Genomic DNA, 15,509 nt, shown 5'->3' on the forward strand with positions numbered 1-15,509 from the left:
TACGAATAGTTAACACTCAGTTGCACTTTATTTAGGATTGACTAGATTTGAAGGATGAATTTTTGTGCACTGAGGACAGATAGACAGTCAACTGCCACCTTTTATTTGCCCACGATTTATTATCAGATGTGTGCCAAGCATTTATGTTTGATATGGATATTGTGAAAAGAAAACCAGTTTCATCATTCCAAAATGTTGAAATAAAAAAGAATTAGTTGTAGTCTGTATCCGTTTGTCTCGCTTTCAAATTATCTCCCTTGAACAAGGAAGTCGCCACAACCCCTACTTTTGTTTTAGTGTTTAGAAATAATGTCTGATGATGGTAAACTGAGGGTAAGTTTTGTCACACATGACTTTTACTGGTAGATATTTAGGTTTTTTAATAAGAGATTAGAGAAAGGTTATCAGGCAAGACATGGCCATATACAACAAAATATTTCCTTTGAATACAATGTAGGCTACATACATGTATCACCGGTATTCCCTTGCCTTATGGAAAAATCCAATGGAAAAGGTGTTGGTTCCAATAGACTTATGTGGGATTCTATAGAATGCTATATACTATAGGAAAAAAAATCATTCTGTAGATTTGTTCACAACACTACAAATCTGAAATAATTTACAAATACAATAGTATAGTTTTGTATAGGATTGAATGGTAGTTGAGTTTTTTCCAAGTGTAATTTTCTATAGAATACTGTAAAAAACTATAGAAACAATGAACTTATAGATTTAATTGTGCTGCTATAGAGTTAATTGGTTGTAAAACTTAGTTTTCTATAGTCATAGAACTAACCCGTATCCTGAACACTGTTGCGTAATCCTACAGTTTGTTATTCTAATTCTCTAGAAAAAATATTTTGTTTTGTAGATTTTGTGGAGAACCATATGAGCATTCTATAAATCTCTAAGGTCCATTGTTTTCTGTAGAATTTAGAGGTATCTTTAAACCAATTTAATAAATACTAAATAGTATACAGCAGAATTATGTGGACCAGCAGGCAGCAACAGAATTCAAATTCAGAGAAAAAATAAGCTTATCAATTTAGAAGAAGTCAATGGTCAACTATATTTCTTTAATCCCCCCCCCCCAAAAAAAAAAAAAAATTAAATAAAAAATGTATATAGAATTCTATAGTACCGGTTCCTACCGAAAACTAGTGACCCGAGCCTATTCCCAAACTATAGAGTACCACAATATTCCTTAATATACATTACAGTAAAATTTCCTACAGGAAGCACTATATGTAAAAACAAGAAAAAAAAAAGAAATATAGAAAACTACACTGGTATTCTAAAGTACTTTTAGCTAAGGGTATTGTAACATCACCAATAGAGAATCATATTTAAAAGCTTGTAGATCTCATATTTGACTTTGTTTATACTGTTCATACTATAATTATTTTCAGATATTATGCATCCATGGGTACAGGTAAGACATGATAATTAAAACATATCTGTACGATTCAAGTGTGATTAGGATTATAAGACTAGAGTTAGCATAGTTCTCCTTTTATATCCTTTATATGGAGCCATAGGGACCCCTTAAAATTAGATGCTGGCTTGCTAACGAGGAGGTCTAGGGTTTGCTTCGTGTGTTGGTCAAGAAGTGATTTTCCGGTGTGGGTTCCCCTTATCAGTGGTGCAAGATGGAAGGCCTGTCAAGGAACAGTGTCTAGTCGTTGTGAAAGTTGAATCTCTAGAAAAAGAATCATTATTTACAATCATAATATGATGAATTAAAAATTTCCCAACATTCATTATATACTCTTCAAAAAAAGCAGGGGATATTCAGAAACAATACAAAACTGCGGAAATGCACTGCTGTTTTTATTAGTGGTAACCTACACAATTGCCTACACAGAACATAAACAGTTCATATGGGCGGCTTATCAGACGGCCCCATTTCACTCGCAAAGAGATACACTGTCAAAGGTGAAAATGGCCGTTTTTGATTTTGGTCTTAATAATGAGTAATTGCTCCACCAATCCTTAGACATTCAGCAATTTGTCGTGGCGTGCTCCTAATCAACCCTCCAGTCACAATTTGGGCCAATTCTTGCAGTGTTGTCGGTTGATGTTGACGTTGACGAACATGTCTCCCGATCAAATTAAACGTAACACACTAAAGCAAAGATATGCTAAACAGTAAATCTTATGCGAGAACCGATAGGAAAGCAAACATGAATAGATAAACCAGCATGCGGCAGTTTTCATCAACCCTTACTGAAGTGTCAAATTTGACAATGAACCCCTCCCACGTGTATGGTGGGTGCTATTGTGTGTCGCATGTGCAGCCCAGTGGTTCTGTTGGGGCGATAAGTTCTTCATCTGTGATCATACTCTCAAAGCATGTCAAATGTCCATGACTATTTATCATATCGTAACCTGCATAGGTGTTTGCATTTCAACATCCCCTACTTTTTTGAAAAGTATATATAAGCAACCTCTTTTTAATTGAATTGAATCCAGGCTTGGAGATACCAGTCGTTGATGTTTTGGGTTTGTTTTCTTAATTAAACATTAAATAATCAATTTCAGTACATTTTAGCCGTAATGACTATCAACAGTTTTGAGTATCCACATTCAAAGACCACTGTCACACTCCTCACCACCTGTGTGCAGATCACCTAACTGTAATTAATCAGTTGGAATATACATCTTGAATACTACATTATAAGATATTAATGAATCTATATTAAATCTTGTACCAGTGCATGATCATGCCCTATTGTATTATCAAAAATAAAATAATATGTTTGGTGTCATTGGGGACCTAACATGCATACTTTCAGTAAAAGAACATTCTTTTCTTTAATTGTAGACAGAATGCACAAAGTTTTCGTGAAAGAACTGGTGCATTCAGGAAAATTATTAAAAAACATGCAGAGTTGGGTAAGAAATTTTATTACAGGGTACTAAATTATTATTGATAAGGTATTCATTGTTTAAGACCTTATTTTCTCAAATACATGTACCCTACCTTTCAATTTTGCTCTTTACTTTACTTTTCCTAGAATGTTTATCAGGAGTAAGCTCAGTGACTAGCAAGAATACGACATTGTGTTGACTCATACCCATGCGTTGAAATACCCTTGTCTTCAACAAAATTCTCATTTATAACAATTGTTCAATATAAAAAATTGGATCATATAAGATTAGACAGTAGTGCCATTCTATACTCCATCATTAACAGCTTGTAAGTTTACTTTTTGAACCAGGAACTGGTGTCATCACTAGGTAAACTTCATGTTCTTCTTCTGGCAATGTTCTTCCGAAAAGCCTAAGGCTTCACTAAAATGAATACGATCAAAAAGAAACTTAGCAGTCTTGTTCTTTGGGCTATTTCCTATTGATGGATGAACTTCAGTGGATCACAATGGTCGGTTCATATATAGTACATTCATAATTGTGCTTTGTTTACAAGCTACTGATGTACAATGTACTATATTTATTTAAGTGTTCATAACAGCTCCAAATAGAGTTCCACCATTAGAAAGTTCAGCTGAAGCAGGGACTGGAGATGAACAAAATGATGGTATGTTCAATAATATACAATTTAAATTAAAATTTAATAAAATTGACAAGGATGTTCTATTAAGTTTTCTTTAGAATGTGTAAGGATGATATACCATATTTATTGCCAAAATTCTTAATTTAAAAAAGTATGTGCCACTACAGTAATAGAACTAAAGAACTGTTAAAGGTTTGTTTGCTGGCTGTGATAAATTTTTTGCTTCAGAAAATGCATTGATTTAAAAAAAAAGTCATAGTGACTGCAAAAGTAATTAGTTTTTTTATTTATTTTATTTTAGAACAGCGAGGTTGGTGGTTTTCTAGACAAGATGATTATTTCATGGCTCGAGATAAAACTGATTGTTGTAAAGGGTATGAAGAATCGCTGGATGTTATTAAACAAGCTTTTATAGAACAAGTAAGCAATACACATTTTTCTTTTCAATTTTACAATAAAAAAAGCTTATTTTTGGTGGTTTATTTGAGATGGATACCATTATTTTTTAGCTTAATAGCCAAGTACCGGTAAATGTTTTTTCAATCTTTTCTAACTTAATACACCCTTAACCTTAGTTAATGTCTGTTTGCATGGAAAATTGTAAGACTCTTGAGTGCTACAAACAAAGAAAATACCCAAATGAATTGTCATTGATGAGATGTTGCATATATTGTGCATAGATTTTATATTGACAACCTATGTTTATAATGATTTCTGTTCTATCCAGGGTCCATTTGATGGTGTGTTAGGATTTAGTCAAGGAGCTGCTATGGTTTCTTTACTCTGTGGACTACAGGAATCTGATCCAGGTAGGGAAAGCATAAATATATTGTATTTTGACTTGCAATTTCATGCGTCACAACTTATCCAGACACAGATTAAAACAGCGTGGATTGGTTAAAAAACATTATTTATTTTACTTAAACTTAAATCCCCTTATTCTTAAAGTAAGGAAACTGAAACATAATATAGCTAATTTTAATATCTGCTGTATTTACCAGGATGTGAAATCCCATTTCATTTCATTTATGAGTGGGAATCAGCTGCAACTTGAGTCACTTCACTAAGCTTATTGGAAACCATGCCATGGGGTTGTTTCAGACTGAATTGAACTTGTTTTTTTAAATATTTATATATTGTCAATTGATTTTTCTTTTTACAGAGTCTTGCCCTAAAATAGGATTTGCCATAATGGTTGCTTCTTTTAAAAGTCATTCAATTCCCCATGCTTATTTATATGAGAAAAAGGTCACAATTCCAACACTTCATGTATTTGGTGACACAGATAAAGTTATTCCTAAAGGTAAAGAGACATGCTTACTTTTCATTCATTTGTTGTGTCCCGTTCAAGATGAAAGTTTCTTTGCCAAAACGGTTTACTTTGGAAATACAATTAGAAGCCAAATTTTTCACTTATTCGTTTACAAATAAATGATATTAAATATGTGATGAAAGGATGTTCGGATGGCATTTACTTTAGAAAAAGAGCTTTTATTGCTGTATGATACTATGAGATAAGAAACTAATGTGTCATGAAATTCATCTGACTGGACAGGGATCCAAATAAATGTGCAATTGAAATAATATGTGACCTAAGTTACCCAACTCTTTTCTAAGGTGTCATTGTTTTGTTATCATTGACATTAATTAATTAGTCACTGTTGGTTATTTTATTACTTTGAGGAGTGTTAAGTTTGACGATGCTGCTAACTTACAAAAGTAACAAATCCATAATATATTTTGTTCCTTAAACATGCATTGTGCAAGAACTAAATCTGCCTAATCCAGGTCTTTCTTTAGGCCTGAAATGATATCTAAATAATTATTTATACATTAATTAACATAGCAAGAGCATAATCAACTCTCGATGCCATCGTTAGCCTGTGATATTTAGTGGATGAAATCACCATAAAAATGTATAATCGAGACTATTCTCTTTACATCATCTATTTTTTAACTATTATAGAACAGAAATAGATCACATTAATTTATTTCTTATAGTACATGTATATTGTAGAAATGGGTGCAGCTTTATTACTGTTGGCTCGTTTCAATGGCTACTGTTTGCATATATTTTCTGTTTTAGATATGAGTGAAGATCTACTACCATGCTATCTGGATCCTGTTATTTTACAACATCCAGGTGGACATTTTATCCCTGCATCTGGACCACAGAAAAAAATATACCTGGACTTTCTGCAAAAAATGCTTGCCAAAAAGGGATGATATTAATGAAATTTAGACAAACTCAGTTACAAATATCTTTATATTAAAAAATTAAAAAAACATTATAAACAAATGAGATTGTTGTTGCCCCAAATTTTGATACAGGGTCAGGGCATATGATAAAAAACCCAAAACATTTAGCCATTTATTCGTGGCACTGATGAAAATTCTTTGAGCAAAGTGATATTATACAAAAAAGGTTATTACTATCTTCTAGAGAGCAGAGTTAATGTTAAAAATCTGGAACAGTTAACCTTATAAAGTAAATGATGGACATTACTAGTGGATTATGAAAAATAATCAGCTAAGACTAAAGCTACATGTTTGTTCAAATGGTGTGTTTAACATCATCAAATCAAACAATGATATTTAAAGAAAATAGACATCTTAAGTCACTGATCCGTGTTAAATTGATTATTTAATGAAGAAAACAAAACTAAAATATCAAGCGTAGGTAACTTCCCGACTTGGATTCAATAGGTTTAAAAAGAGGCCCCTTACAGGATTTGTTGCTGGCTTATTTATATCAGCTTTTCAATTCATCATATCTTTGTAAATTATACCCAACGAAAATGAACCATTGTTGCACTGGTATTCATTTTAGAGATTCAAATTTCAAAATATTTCACTTTGCATAGGATTTAAAATCCCTCAAATCACGATCATTGGCTTTTTTATAAAATAACATCAAAAGAAAAAGAAATTATCAAATTCTTAAGAGGAACATTATGATTATTTTATGAGGTTGTTTTCAAAGGACATAATATTATATTATTACTGATACAGAAATTGATGATGAATTTAACAATATTACATATAACTATGTAAAAACTTTAACACTGTTATTATGATAAGGTCTAGATGATTCTAATAATATTTTTCTCTGTGGGCTCTGTAGGCCGAGTGATATATGAGTTGGTGTATGAGGTTCAACAACATCCCATACATGTGGATTCTCTATGTTGATAGTTAGCAGCTTGGCAGCATCAAGATGTCCTGATAAAATAAATAAATAACAAAAGTGATATAATCTTTATCTTAAATAATATACAGTCTATTTTGAAATATCGAAAAATATTAAAATTCTATCTGTATAATACATACTCATTGATATTTTTTTTAAATTATAAAAAAAGTTATCTCCCTTGACACATTTATCTTGGAATGTTTTATTTCCGTGCTACAAGAAATATTTCCAGATGTGTATTTATACTTTGTAAACTCTCTTTCTTGGGACATATATATCGTTAAACAAACATATTAATGATATAAAGTGCCAAATCAGAACATTTCCTTCAAATTTCCTAATCATATCAAACTTTATGCAAGGATTATCTCCCTTGATACATCATTGCCAAATCCAGACTTAATTCCCGATTCAAAATGCAATCAACTTGATTTTAACTGGTAATTAATTCGATGTTACATCTAAAATACATTATTTAATTCTATCCTGTTTAATTTTTCTGAACATTTACAGACTCTACAAAACAAAGTTGGTTGTCCAGCAAAAACGTTATTGAGTGGCATATCGAGTTCAAAATTTTGGCCCTCACTTTTTTTGTTCCTTAATGTTCCAGAAATCCCCTGCTCACTTACATGTACTTTTAGAATATAAGAGCAGAAATCTTAATACCTATTACTTGCTTTGGTCATGACTCATGGTTCACTTTTTTTCATGCTGTGCCACATTAATGGAATGAAACTCCCCAGTTATAAGGAAATGTTCTAGCATATTGCTACATTTAAACTTAATATTTTCACTTTATTCTTAAAGTAATATATAAATATTCCATGTCTAAGCTTTGCAAAACACCTAGAGTCATCTTAGATTTAGTAAATAGCCTGTTTATAATTTGTAAATCAGAATGGACCTAGATAAATACTGACCTGCATTGATAGCACTATCTAAGGCATAGATTCCTGAACTGTTACAGATATTTGGATTAGCTCCTGAAAATGAAATTAATATATATGTTAGGAAGCTGTGCAACAAAATGTGAAAAATTAATTAAAGAAGTATCTTTATTAAACCGAAAGGACAGAATAGTGTTCATTTCTTCGTTAATTTCACTAAAATTGAATTGCACTCAACTTTCAAAGAATTTTAAACTTTAAATTAAGTCAAAGATTATTTGATAGTGCGAGTTGTTTGACATTATATTGTTGAGGCAGGCAATGGTATCAATATTGACATAAGAAAATGGAAAATCACATCCTAATAAGAGTTTTGGCATCATGCACCTTTAAATGACAAAATTGACACAAGGTATATTTACCATGTTGTACTAGGCATCTAATGATATCTAAATTGCCTTTACTAGCGGCTCTATGAAGTGGCGTGAAACCTTTTCTGTTCTGTTGATTTACCTCACAACCTGAAATTCAACACAATGAAAATATAACCCATGATATAACACTAATATTAATTTAGCTATGTTTAAATTTTGTAAAATGTGTTTACTGCATACTAATGATTGATCTGTTGATAAATAACTATTATTATATTCAATAAATAATCTTTATGCTTTTTTTTTTTTTTAAATATAAAAAAAAATATTTATGTATGAGCTGAGAAGTTAAAGCATCATAGTATTTTAGTTTACATCTGTAAACTGTGGTTTTATCGCTATTATTATGTTTGAAAATAAATATTTCAAATTTTTACTTCTAGACATCTTCTAAAGAAATGGAAAAAAAAAGAAATTACAAAAATAGGCATTAGATGCATACAAAGTCTGTGCAAATTGTTAACAGTTCAAATGTTTTTTTCAGCTAAAGTAGCCTTGGCCTTTAGAATTATTTTTTAAAAATAGCTGTTAAACAAAAATTAAACAAATATTCAGAATCGTTTAAACTAGAAAGAAAGATTTTATGTAATAATTTCATCAAAAATAAACAGACAGACAGAATTTGATTTAGACCAATCAAATGCACTTCAAAAATCTGTTTCTTAATACATATATTGTAGTTGCAAGCGATAAGTCGAAATCCTGAGGACAGGTCCAGTCTGTATTGGAGATTACACTGGAATAAAAATCTACCATGATTTCACAATTCCAGTAGGAAATCAAAAGGTTACCTGCTGTAAGAAGTAATTTTATAACTTGTGGATTTGGAAATTCTGAGTTTAAAACACCAAATGTAGCCAGATATAAAGCTGAATCACCATCTTCTGTATAGTTATTGATATCACCACCTACATTTCAATATCAAAATCAAACCTACTATTATTTTATAACTAAAAAAAATTGAAAGCATCAATCATAAAAGTATTGTTAGGCTTCTGTCTGTTTGAAATTGTCTATTAATTATTACCTTTTAAATCTTCCATTACCGGTTCTTATTACTTTTTAAATTTTCCATTACTCATTACATGACCATTACTTCAAAGCATGTAATGATTACATTCCATTAGCATTACCGCAGCCCTTTGATAAGAACATTTGCATTTTCAACCAAATATGACACATTGATGAAACTTGCCAGATATTAAGTAGAATTTAGTCTGGTAAAATGTATATTACGGAGGTAAACACCTGATTTTAATAACATGGAGAAAATTATAGTATTGATCTATTTGATACATTACTGAAGATAATAAAATATCCAGGGTAACCAGATTATATTTTATCATTTACAAGGCATACTGGCTAGAATTACCCATAAGAATGGCTTACTGTCTGTCAATGATAAAGCATTTTCAACAATCTGATTAAAATACAGATCTATATTTCGTTTCGTTTTTTTTTATACTTTCGATGGCCTACACTACATGAAGATCTGACTGGTTGTAGTGATAGTCAGAAGTCATACAAGCGGCTTTTGACCCTATGACGTCGGACAATTGCTAAAGTTAATATCCGATTGACTTTAAATTGATACAGTGTTTAAAGTCGTCAGACAAAGAAGCCTATTGATTTTCACCGATTTCGGATAATTACTGCCAGAGTTATGGCCCTTGATCACTTTGAAAAATCTTGTGAACGCTCTTGAGGCTAAAGATCTGATTGACTTTAAAAGTTACAGTGTTTAAGGTCATCAGGTCATGATTTTATATTGATTTATACACTGTGTTTATGCCTATATATCATCGTTTCGATTGACTTCAGATTGGTACACAGAGTTAAAGGTCTTGAGACAAACAAGTTTGTTGATTTTCAATGATTTTTGAATGTTTTGTATAATAAACGTTAGAATGGGCCAAACAAATCTAATGATTTTCTGATAATTACTTAATGAGTTGTTATACTTAATCAGATTTTAGTGTATTATAAATGTTTCATTACTGACAAAAGTAAAAATATGCGACAACTCTGGTTCACTGCCTGGACGATTTAGCTGCTGTTGGCATGTTTTGTTGCCTGGCAACCTATCTTTATCCAATTTTGGCCTAACTTGAAATATAAGGTTTATCTCCCAAAGATCTCAGTTCCTTTAATATTGGCATATATGAACAGTGACTTCATGGATTATGGTCCCTGATTGTACGAAAAATCAAGTTTTTAGCTTTTGGACACTCTAGAGGTCACAATTCGATCCGATTTTGATGAAACTTGAAATGTATGTTTATAACCTAAAAATCTCAGTTCCTTTTGATATTCGCACATTTTGGACCGACCGTAACTTCCTGGAGTATGCCCCCTGATTGTACGAAAAATCGCGTTTTTAGCTAGTGGTTCCTCTAGAGGTCACAACTTTTAACCAATTTAAACACCCGTTTGAATATATCACCATTACACCATAACGACGGTTGAATTCGGACCGAAACTGATGGACATGTCTGCTTCATATACGCAAATAGTGTCCAAGTATGTAATATCAAGGTTGTGGACACCCTAGAGGTCACAATTTTGATCAAACTTAAAACATGTGTTTATATCAAAAAGATCTTGGTTCCTTCCTGGATTATGGTCCCTGAACGTATGAAAAAATTGCGATTTTATTTTGTGGTCCCTCTAGAGATCACAATTTTTATCCAATTTTAAAAATCGTTTAAAGATATCATTGTTACACCCTGATGAAGGATGAGTTTGAATTTCATAAAAAACGGACCAAAACTGCCCAACAAAATGGCCACTCCTTCAACGCAAATAGTGTAAAAGAATGTAATACCAAGGTTGTGGACCCTCCAGAGGTCACCATTTTTATCTGATTTTGATGAAACTTAAAATGTATGTTTATATCCCAAAGATCTCGGTACTTTTTGATATTCGTGCACATTAGACCATAACTTTTTGGATTATGGCCCCTGATAATACGAAAAATCACATTTTTAGCTTTTAGAGGTCACAATTTTTATCTGATTTTAAAAACAGTTCAAATATGTCACCGTTCGGTAATGAAAGTTGTGTTCGATTTTCGGGTAAATGCCCGCTCCTTGTACGCAAATAGTGTAAAAGTATGTAATATGAAGGTTGTGGATTGTCTAGCTAGAGGTTATAATTTTGGTCCGATGAAACTTATAATATATGTTTATATCCCAAAGATATAAACTTGAACCATATGTTAGTCCCCAAATGACGTAGTTTGTGTCGAGTGGACATTACCCCCCCCCCCCCTCTCTCTCTCTCTGATTGTACTAAAAATTGCTTTTTTTTTTAGCTTGTTCTCTATCCATCTCTAGCAAAATGTGGGCTTATCTTGCTTGGCAACCGCTTGTTCTCTTAAAATGCATCATCATTATAATTGTGTATTTGCTATCACATAGTCCACAGATAAATGTAGGGTTGGAAGGCCGAATGGTTAGCACGTGGGCGCTGTATCTTAAGGCCTGTCATTGAGTCAACTGCCATGGTTTTGAAGCCCCGGTTGTACGTGACAAGGAGTAGGGTCGTCTGTCCAGCCTTGTGGGTTTTCTCCGGGTCCTTCGGTTTCCTCCCACTGCTAAAGATTAGACCCCTACGCGCTAGCGAATTATTGAAATAAAATTAAAACCATACGTTAGTCCCGACATGACCTGGTTTATGTCGAATGGAGGTTAAACCCCATTTCTCTCTCTCTCCACAGATAAATTAAACTATAAGGTTTCTGGTCATGACACTGCAGTGAAATTAAATATAGGCTACAAATGATGAGTGTAATTTATGATATTTAAAAAAGCTGATAAACAAGTATTTATATCAATAATTGTAAAATTGATATTGATATGTAAACTATATATTGAGAACATATGTTACTCATTAGTTACATTCTCTTTTTAACATCTATTGACAAATATTCATTCAACTTGATCTGAATATTGATTCTCTTAAATTTGCATTTATTATTAATATTAAACTATTAAAACAGACTGCATCACTGAACAATCTAAGGAATGCTGTAAATTTAAGTTATAAAATTTGTTACTGCCTTTCTGTTTAATAAAGCACTAACTCACCTTTACGTAGTAAATATCTTATTAATCTTTCTTGACCACTAACACAAGCACACTGAATATAATATAATTGTATTTAATTGCAATAAATACTCTAAAATAAAAATGAAGTTTTTTAAAAACAATGTATGGAATGGGTTAGATGGGTTTTTTAGTCTTACAATTTTACATCTGATATCAAATAGATGGTTACATGTGTAATGCGAGGAATCTAACAAGGAGGAATTATATTCCATTCCAATTCTTACATCAACTGTAAGTAATTCCGTGCACAAGTGCATTTTGTACCATTCAAATGACTAGGAATATTTTTTTGTTACCCCATGCTTAAAATTTCTTAAGATTTTGCTCTGCCAACACCAACTTTTTTTGGAATAAAATGATATTAGTCCTGAATTAAGACCCTTGCGTTGCGCAATGACAGGAGTTTGCGAGGTTGTTCTTGTTAAACTTGATCAGATTGTCATTATCTGCAGTAGCTTAACTGAAATTCGATCGATATCTACTTCTGGAATAAATTTGTGTATGTGGCAGTGACAAGAAAATGCAGTTTAGCAGGCAGGTGTGTTTAACTTACTAAAAACAGAGAGAGTCCAGTTGATGGAGGAATATAGTTAACATCATAATCAGTAGCTTCCACCATATCTATTACAAGTTCTGTGTGACCTGATTTATATCCTGTCTAAGAAAAAAATGATAAAAGTGATTGAATTGTCTCTCCTCTGATGCCTTAAAAAAATGTAATTATCTGTGATCAATAGTAAACAACACCCGTAGGTCACTATGGAGAGATATAGATCAAAAGAAAGATTGACAGCAAAGGGTTTAGGTATATCACTTGTAATTTCATTAATAAACCAATCAAACCAAATGAATTGCGTTATAAATTATTATTGATTCAAAAACACATTTACAAAATCTAAAATAGATATCCCCATTGGAATCACCCAACATCCTAATGATCTGAGGAGTGGATAAATCTTAGATCTGTGCACAAATCATTGCATGTTCCATCCTCACTCTGGGTGTTAAGCCTTTGATTGATTAAGACAGCTTATTCCTGTATTCCAGTTTACCCAGCTGTAAATGGGTGTGGTTGTAGGATGAATTGTATATGTACTTACACAAAAACATGTTGTGCTTAATAGGCAGCATGCTTGGAGTGAACAGAAAAAGCTCAGAGGTAAAGGCAGGTGATCATACCTTCACCTTAGTAATAATGTGCAGCACTTCAAGCATGATTTTTGGTTATGTTGGATACAGGTATAAATGTATGCATTAAGTAGTGCATTGCGACATTCAATTTCAATGAACTTCATTCTGATTTGAAAACAGAGGATGTTTAAATTATGACCTTATTCACCAGTAACTTATAAAGTGGAAATTGTGACTGCAGTAACTAACCTTGGCAAGATCAAAGATATCAAACTCATTTGAAACATTTTGTTTCACCTTTTCTGAATAAAAAAGAAAATATTAGTGATCAACAACCTTGTCAGCATTTCTTAGAAATCAGATTGGGATCATTTAAACCAGCTAACCACGAGAGAGAGAGAGAGAGAGAGAGAGAGAGAGAGAGAGATGGGGTTTAACCCAAACTAGCTCATTTCGGGACTAACATATGGTTCAATTCTATTTCAGTAATTCTTTAGCAGTGGGAGGAAACCGGAGGATGGACCGGTGACCCTACTCCTTGTCACTTACAACCTTATAAATATAAAGCGCGTAGGTGCTAACCATTTGGCTATCCAACCCCATCGGCTAAACGGGGGGGTTGGATGGCTGAATGGTTAGCGTGCGCACGCTGTATCATAAAGTCTGTCATTGAGTCGACTGGCGTGGTTTCGAATTCCCGGTTGTACGTGGCAAGGAGTAGGGTCGCCTGTCCAACCTCGTGGGTTTTCTCCGGGTAAATAAAATTAAACAATATGTTAGTCCCGAAATGACCTAGTTTGTGTCGAGTGGACGTTAAACCCCATTTCTATCCCTCTCCATCAGCTAAACACAAACATTGAGGATAACTGCATCAATACTTTTGAGCAATTAATTTAGTTTCAGATTTTGACCTTGAATTCAAATGTTTAGGGTACATCTTTTAAAGATTTTCTGATAATAAAAGTTCACTTACTCCTTTTTCTTCTTGACTGATTTGATTTTGTCATATACAATAAGAATAGTATTAACACAACACAGAAATGCCATTTAGGCCTAACCATAAGATAATCCTTATATTCTTCTATAAAGTTCTCTACATTCACTGAAAAATATAATAAAGCAGAACTGTAGTCCAAAATCATTCTCCTTCCATGATCTCTTTTAGACCTTTGTTTGTAATATAGCCAACTATACATTTTGAGTAATCTGGTAGCACTACCACCATGGTAGGAACTGAACCCTGTGAGAACTCATAAGGACACTACAATGCAATTTAAGGTGGAATTCATTATCAAAATTTACTACTTCTGGTACTGACCATTAATATTGTTGATGATATCTGAAGAATTGAGATTAGTAAAATTCATATTCCTGTGAACTATTTGGAGCCATACTTCATGTATAACTTTAGAAACTGTATTATTCATAATTCGTTTAATTGTAGACTACTGGATGATTTGCAATAGATTATTTCTTTAATCTGAAATATATAAAGTTTAATTTTTAAATAAAATATTTTACCGGTATTTCAATGCTGGGGTCAGGCAAATTAATTAATTATTATCTCATTTATGTGGAGTCATTTTATGTTTTGATATTTAATTAAAATTAATCTTATTCTTATTCACTTCATCTTGGCCTATGTCACGTTCGGTAATGTTCAGGTTGTGATTGGCCGATACCTGATCAAACTACCAATCAAAATAAAATATGTGAAGCAGAAAATTTGATGAAATTTAAATATTTTTTTTTATCTAATTTCAATGGTCTATATCCTACAATAAATGATGCAAAGATTCATCTATGGTACCGCAGGTCTACCGGTACTTAAAAATGACTCATGTCATTAGCTTCTTGATGGACTATAGATGACCAAGTTTTCATAAATTTAACATGCTTTCCCCATTTAGATCTTAGTTAGTATTGATTTCATCCATGCTCCTGCCAGGAGTCCTGTATAGACCAAATTAATTTAAGTGTAATCTATATCATTTTCTAATTTTTCTGCATTGTCTCTATGTTGATTACTCTATACTATATCATTAAATTTATGTTGAATTTATTACAAGGCTTATTCAATCAAGTCATTTGGCAGTTATCTGTTATCATTATCGGCATATCTAATCTATACTATAGGCCTATATTACCATAATCATAATGGCATATTTATCATTTTTATGGCTGACTTACTACTATATATTAGTACGATCGATACCGGTAGATAGAGTAGTAGCCTAC

At 32.3% G+C, this 15,509-nt stretch overlaps 2 protein-coding genes across 2 annotated transcripts; one reads left to right on the top strand and one right to left on the bottom strand.

Annotated features, from left to right (window-relative positions):
- The first annotated feature begins 245 nt into the window (after positions 1-245).
- On the top strand, positions 246-5,871 carry LOC126832255 (esterase OVCA2). Its single transcript, XM_050562981.2, has 8 exons — positions 246-333; positions 1,410-1,432; positions 2,825-2,895; positions 3,461-3,538; positions 3,816-3,934; positions 4,242-4,323; positions 4,677-4,817; positions 5,601-5,871. The coding sequence occupies exons 1-8, from the start codon at positions 310-312 to the stop codon at positions 5,738-5,740; spliced, it is 678 nt and encodes a 225-aa protein (XP_050418938.2). The 5' UTR covers positions 246-309; the 3' UTR covers positions 5,741-5,871.
- Positions 5,872-6,307: 436 nt separating this feature from the next.
- Positions 6,308-14,592, bottom strand: LOC126832254 (26S proteasome non-ATPase regulatory subunit 10). Its single transcript, XM_050562980.2, has 9 exons — positions 14,577-14,592; positions 14,245-14,373; positions 13,521-13,573; positions 12,694-12,798; positions 12,120-12,171; positions 8,823-8,939; positions 8,020-8,118; positions 7,631-7,693; positions 6,308-6,736 (listed from the first exon to the last, which is right to left on the bottom strand). The coding sequence occupies exons 1-9, from the start codon at positions 14,590-14,592 to the stop codon at positions 6,561-6,563; spliced, it is 810 nt and encodes a 269-aa protein (XP_050418937.2). The 3' UTR covers positions 6,308-6,560.
- Between the last annotated feature and the right edge of the window lie 917 nt (positions 14,593-15,509).

This window comes from Patella vulgata, chromosome 9, assembly GCF_932274485.2.
Source record: "Patella vulgata chromosome 9, xgPatVulg1.2, whole genome shotgun sequence".
Taxonomy (NCBI): Eukaryota; Metazoa; Mollusca; class Gastropoda; family Patellidae; genus Patella; species Patella vulgata.

Coding starts and splice junctions, on each gene's coding strand:
- LOC126832255 (XM_050562981.2), top strand. CDS start 310: ATGTCTGATGATGGTAAACTGAGG. Junction 1,433..2,824: donor TTATGCATCCATGGGTACAG/GTAAGACATGAT, acceptor CTTTAATTGTAG/ACAGAATGCACAAAGTTTTC. Junction 3,539..3,815: donor TGGAGATGAACAAAATGATG/GTATGTTCAATA, acceptor ATTTTATTTTAG/AACAGCGAGGTTGGTGGTTT.
- LOC126832254 (XM_050562980.2), bottom strand. Junction 13,574..14,244: donor TCAGTCAAGAAGAAAAAGGA/GTAAGTGAACTT, acceptor TTTTTTATTCAG/AAAAGGTGAAACAAAATGTT. Junction 12,172..12,693: donor CTGGACTCTCTCTGTTTTTA/GTAAGTTAAACA, acceptor TATTATATTCAG/TGTGCTTGTGTTAGTGGTCA.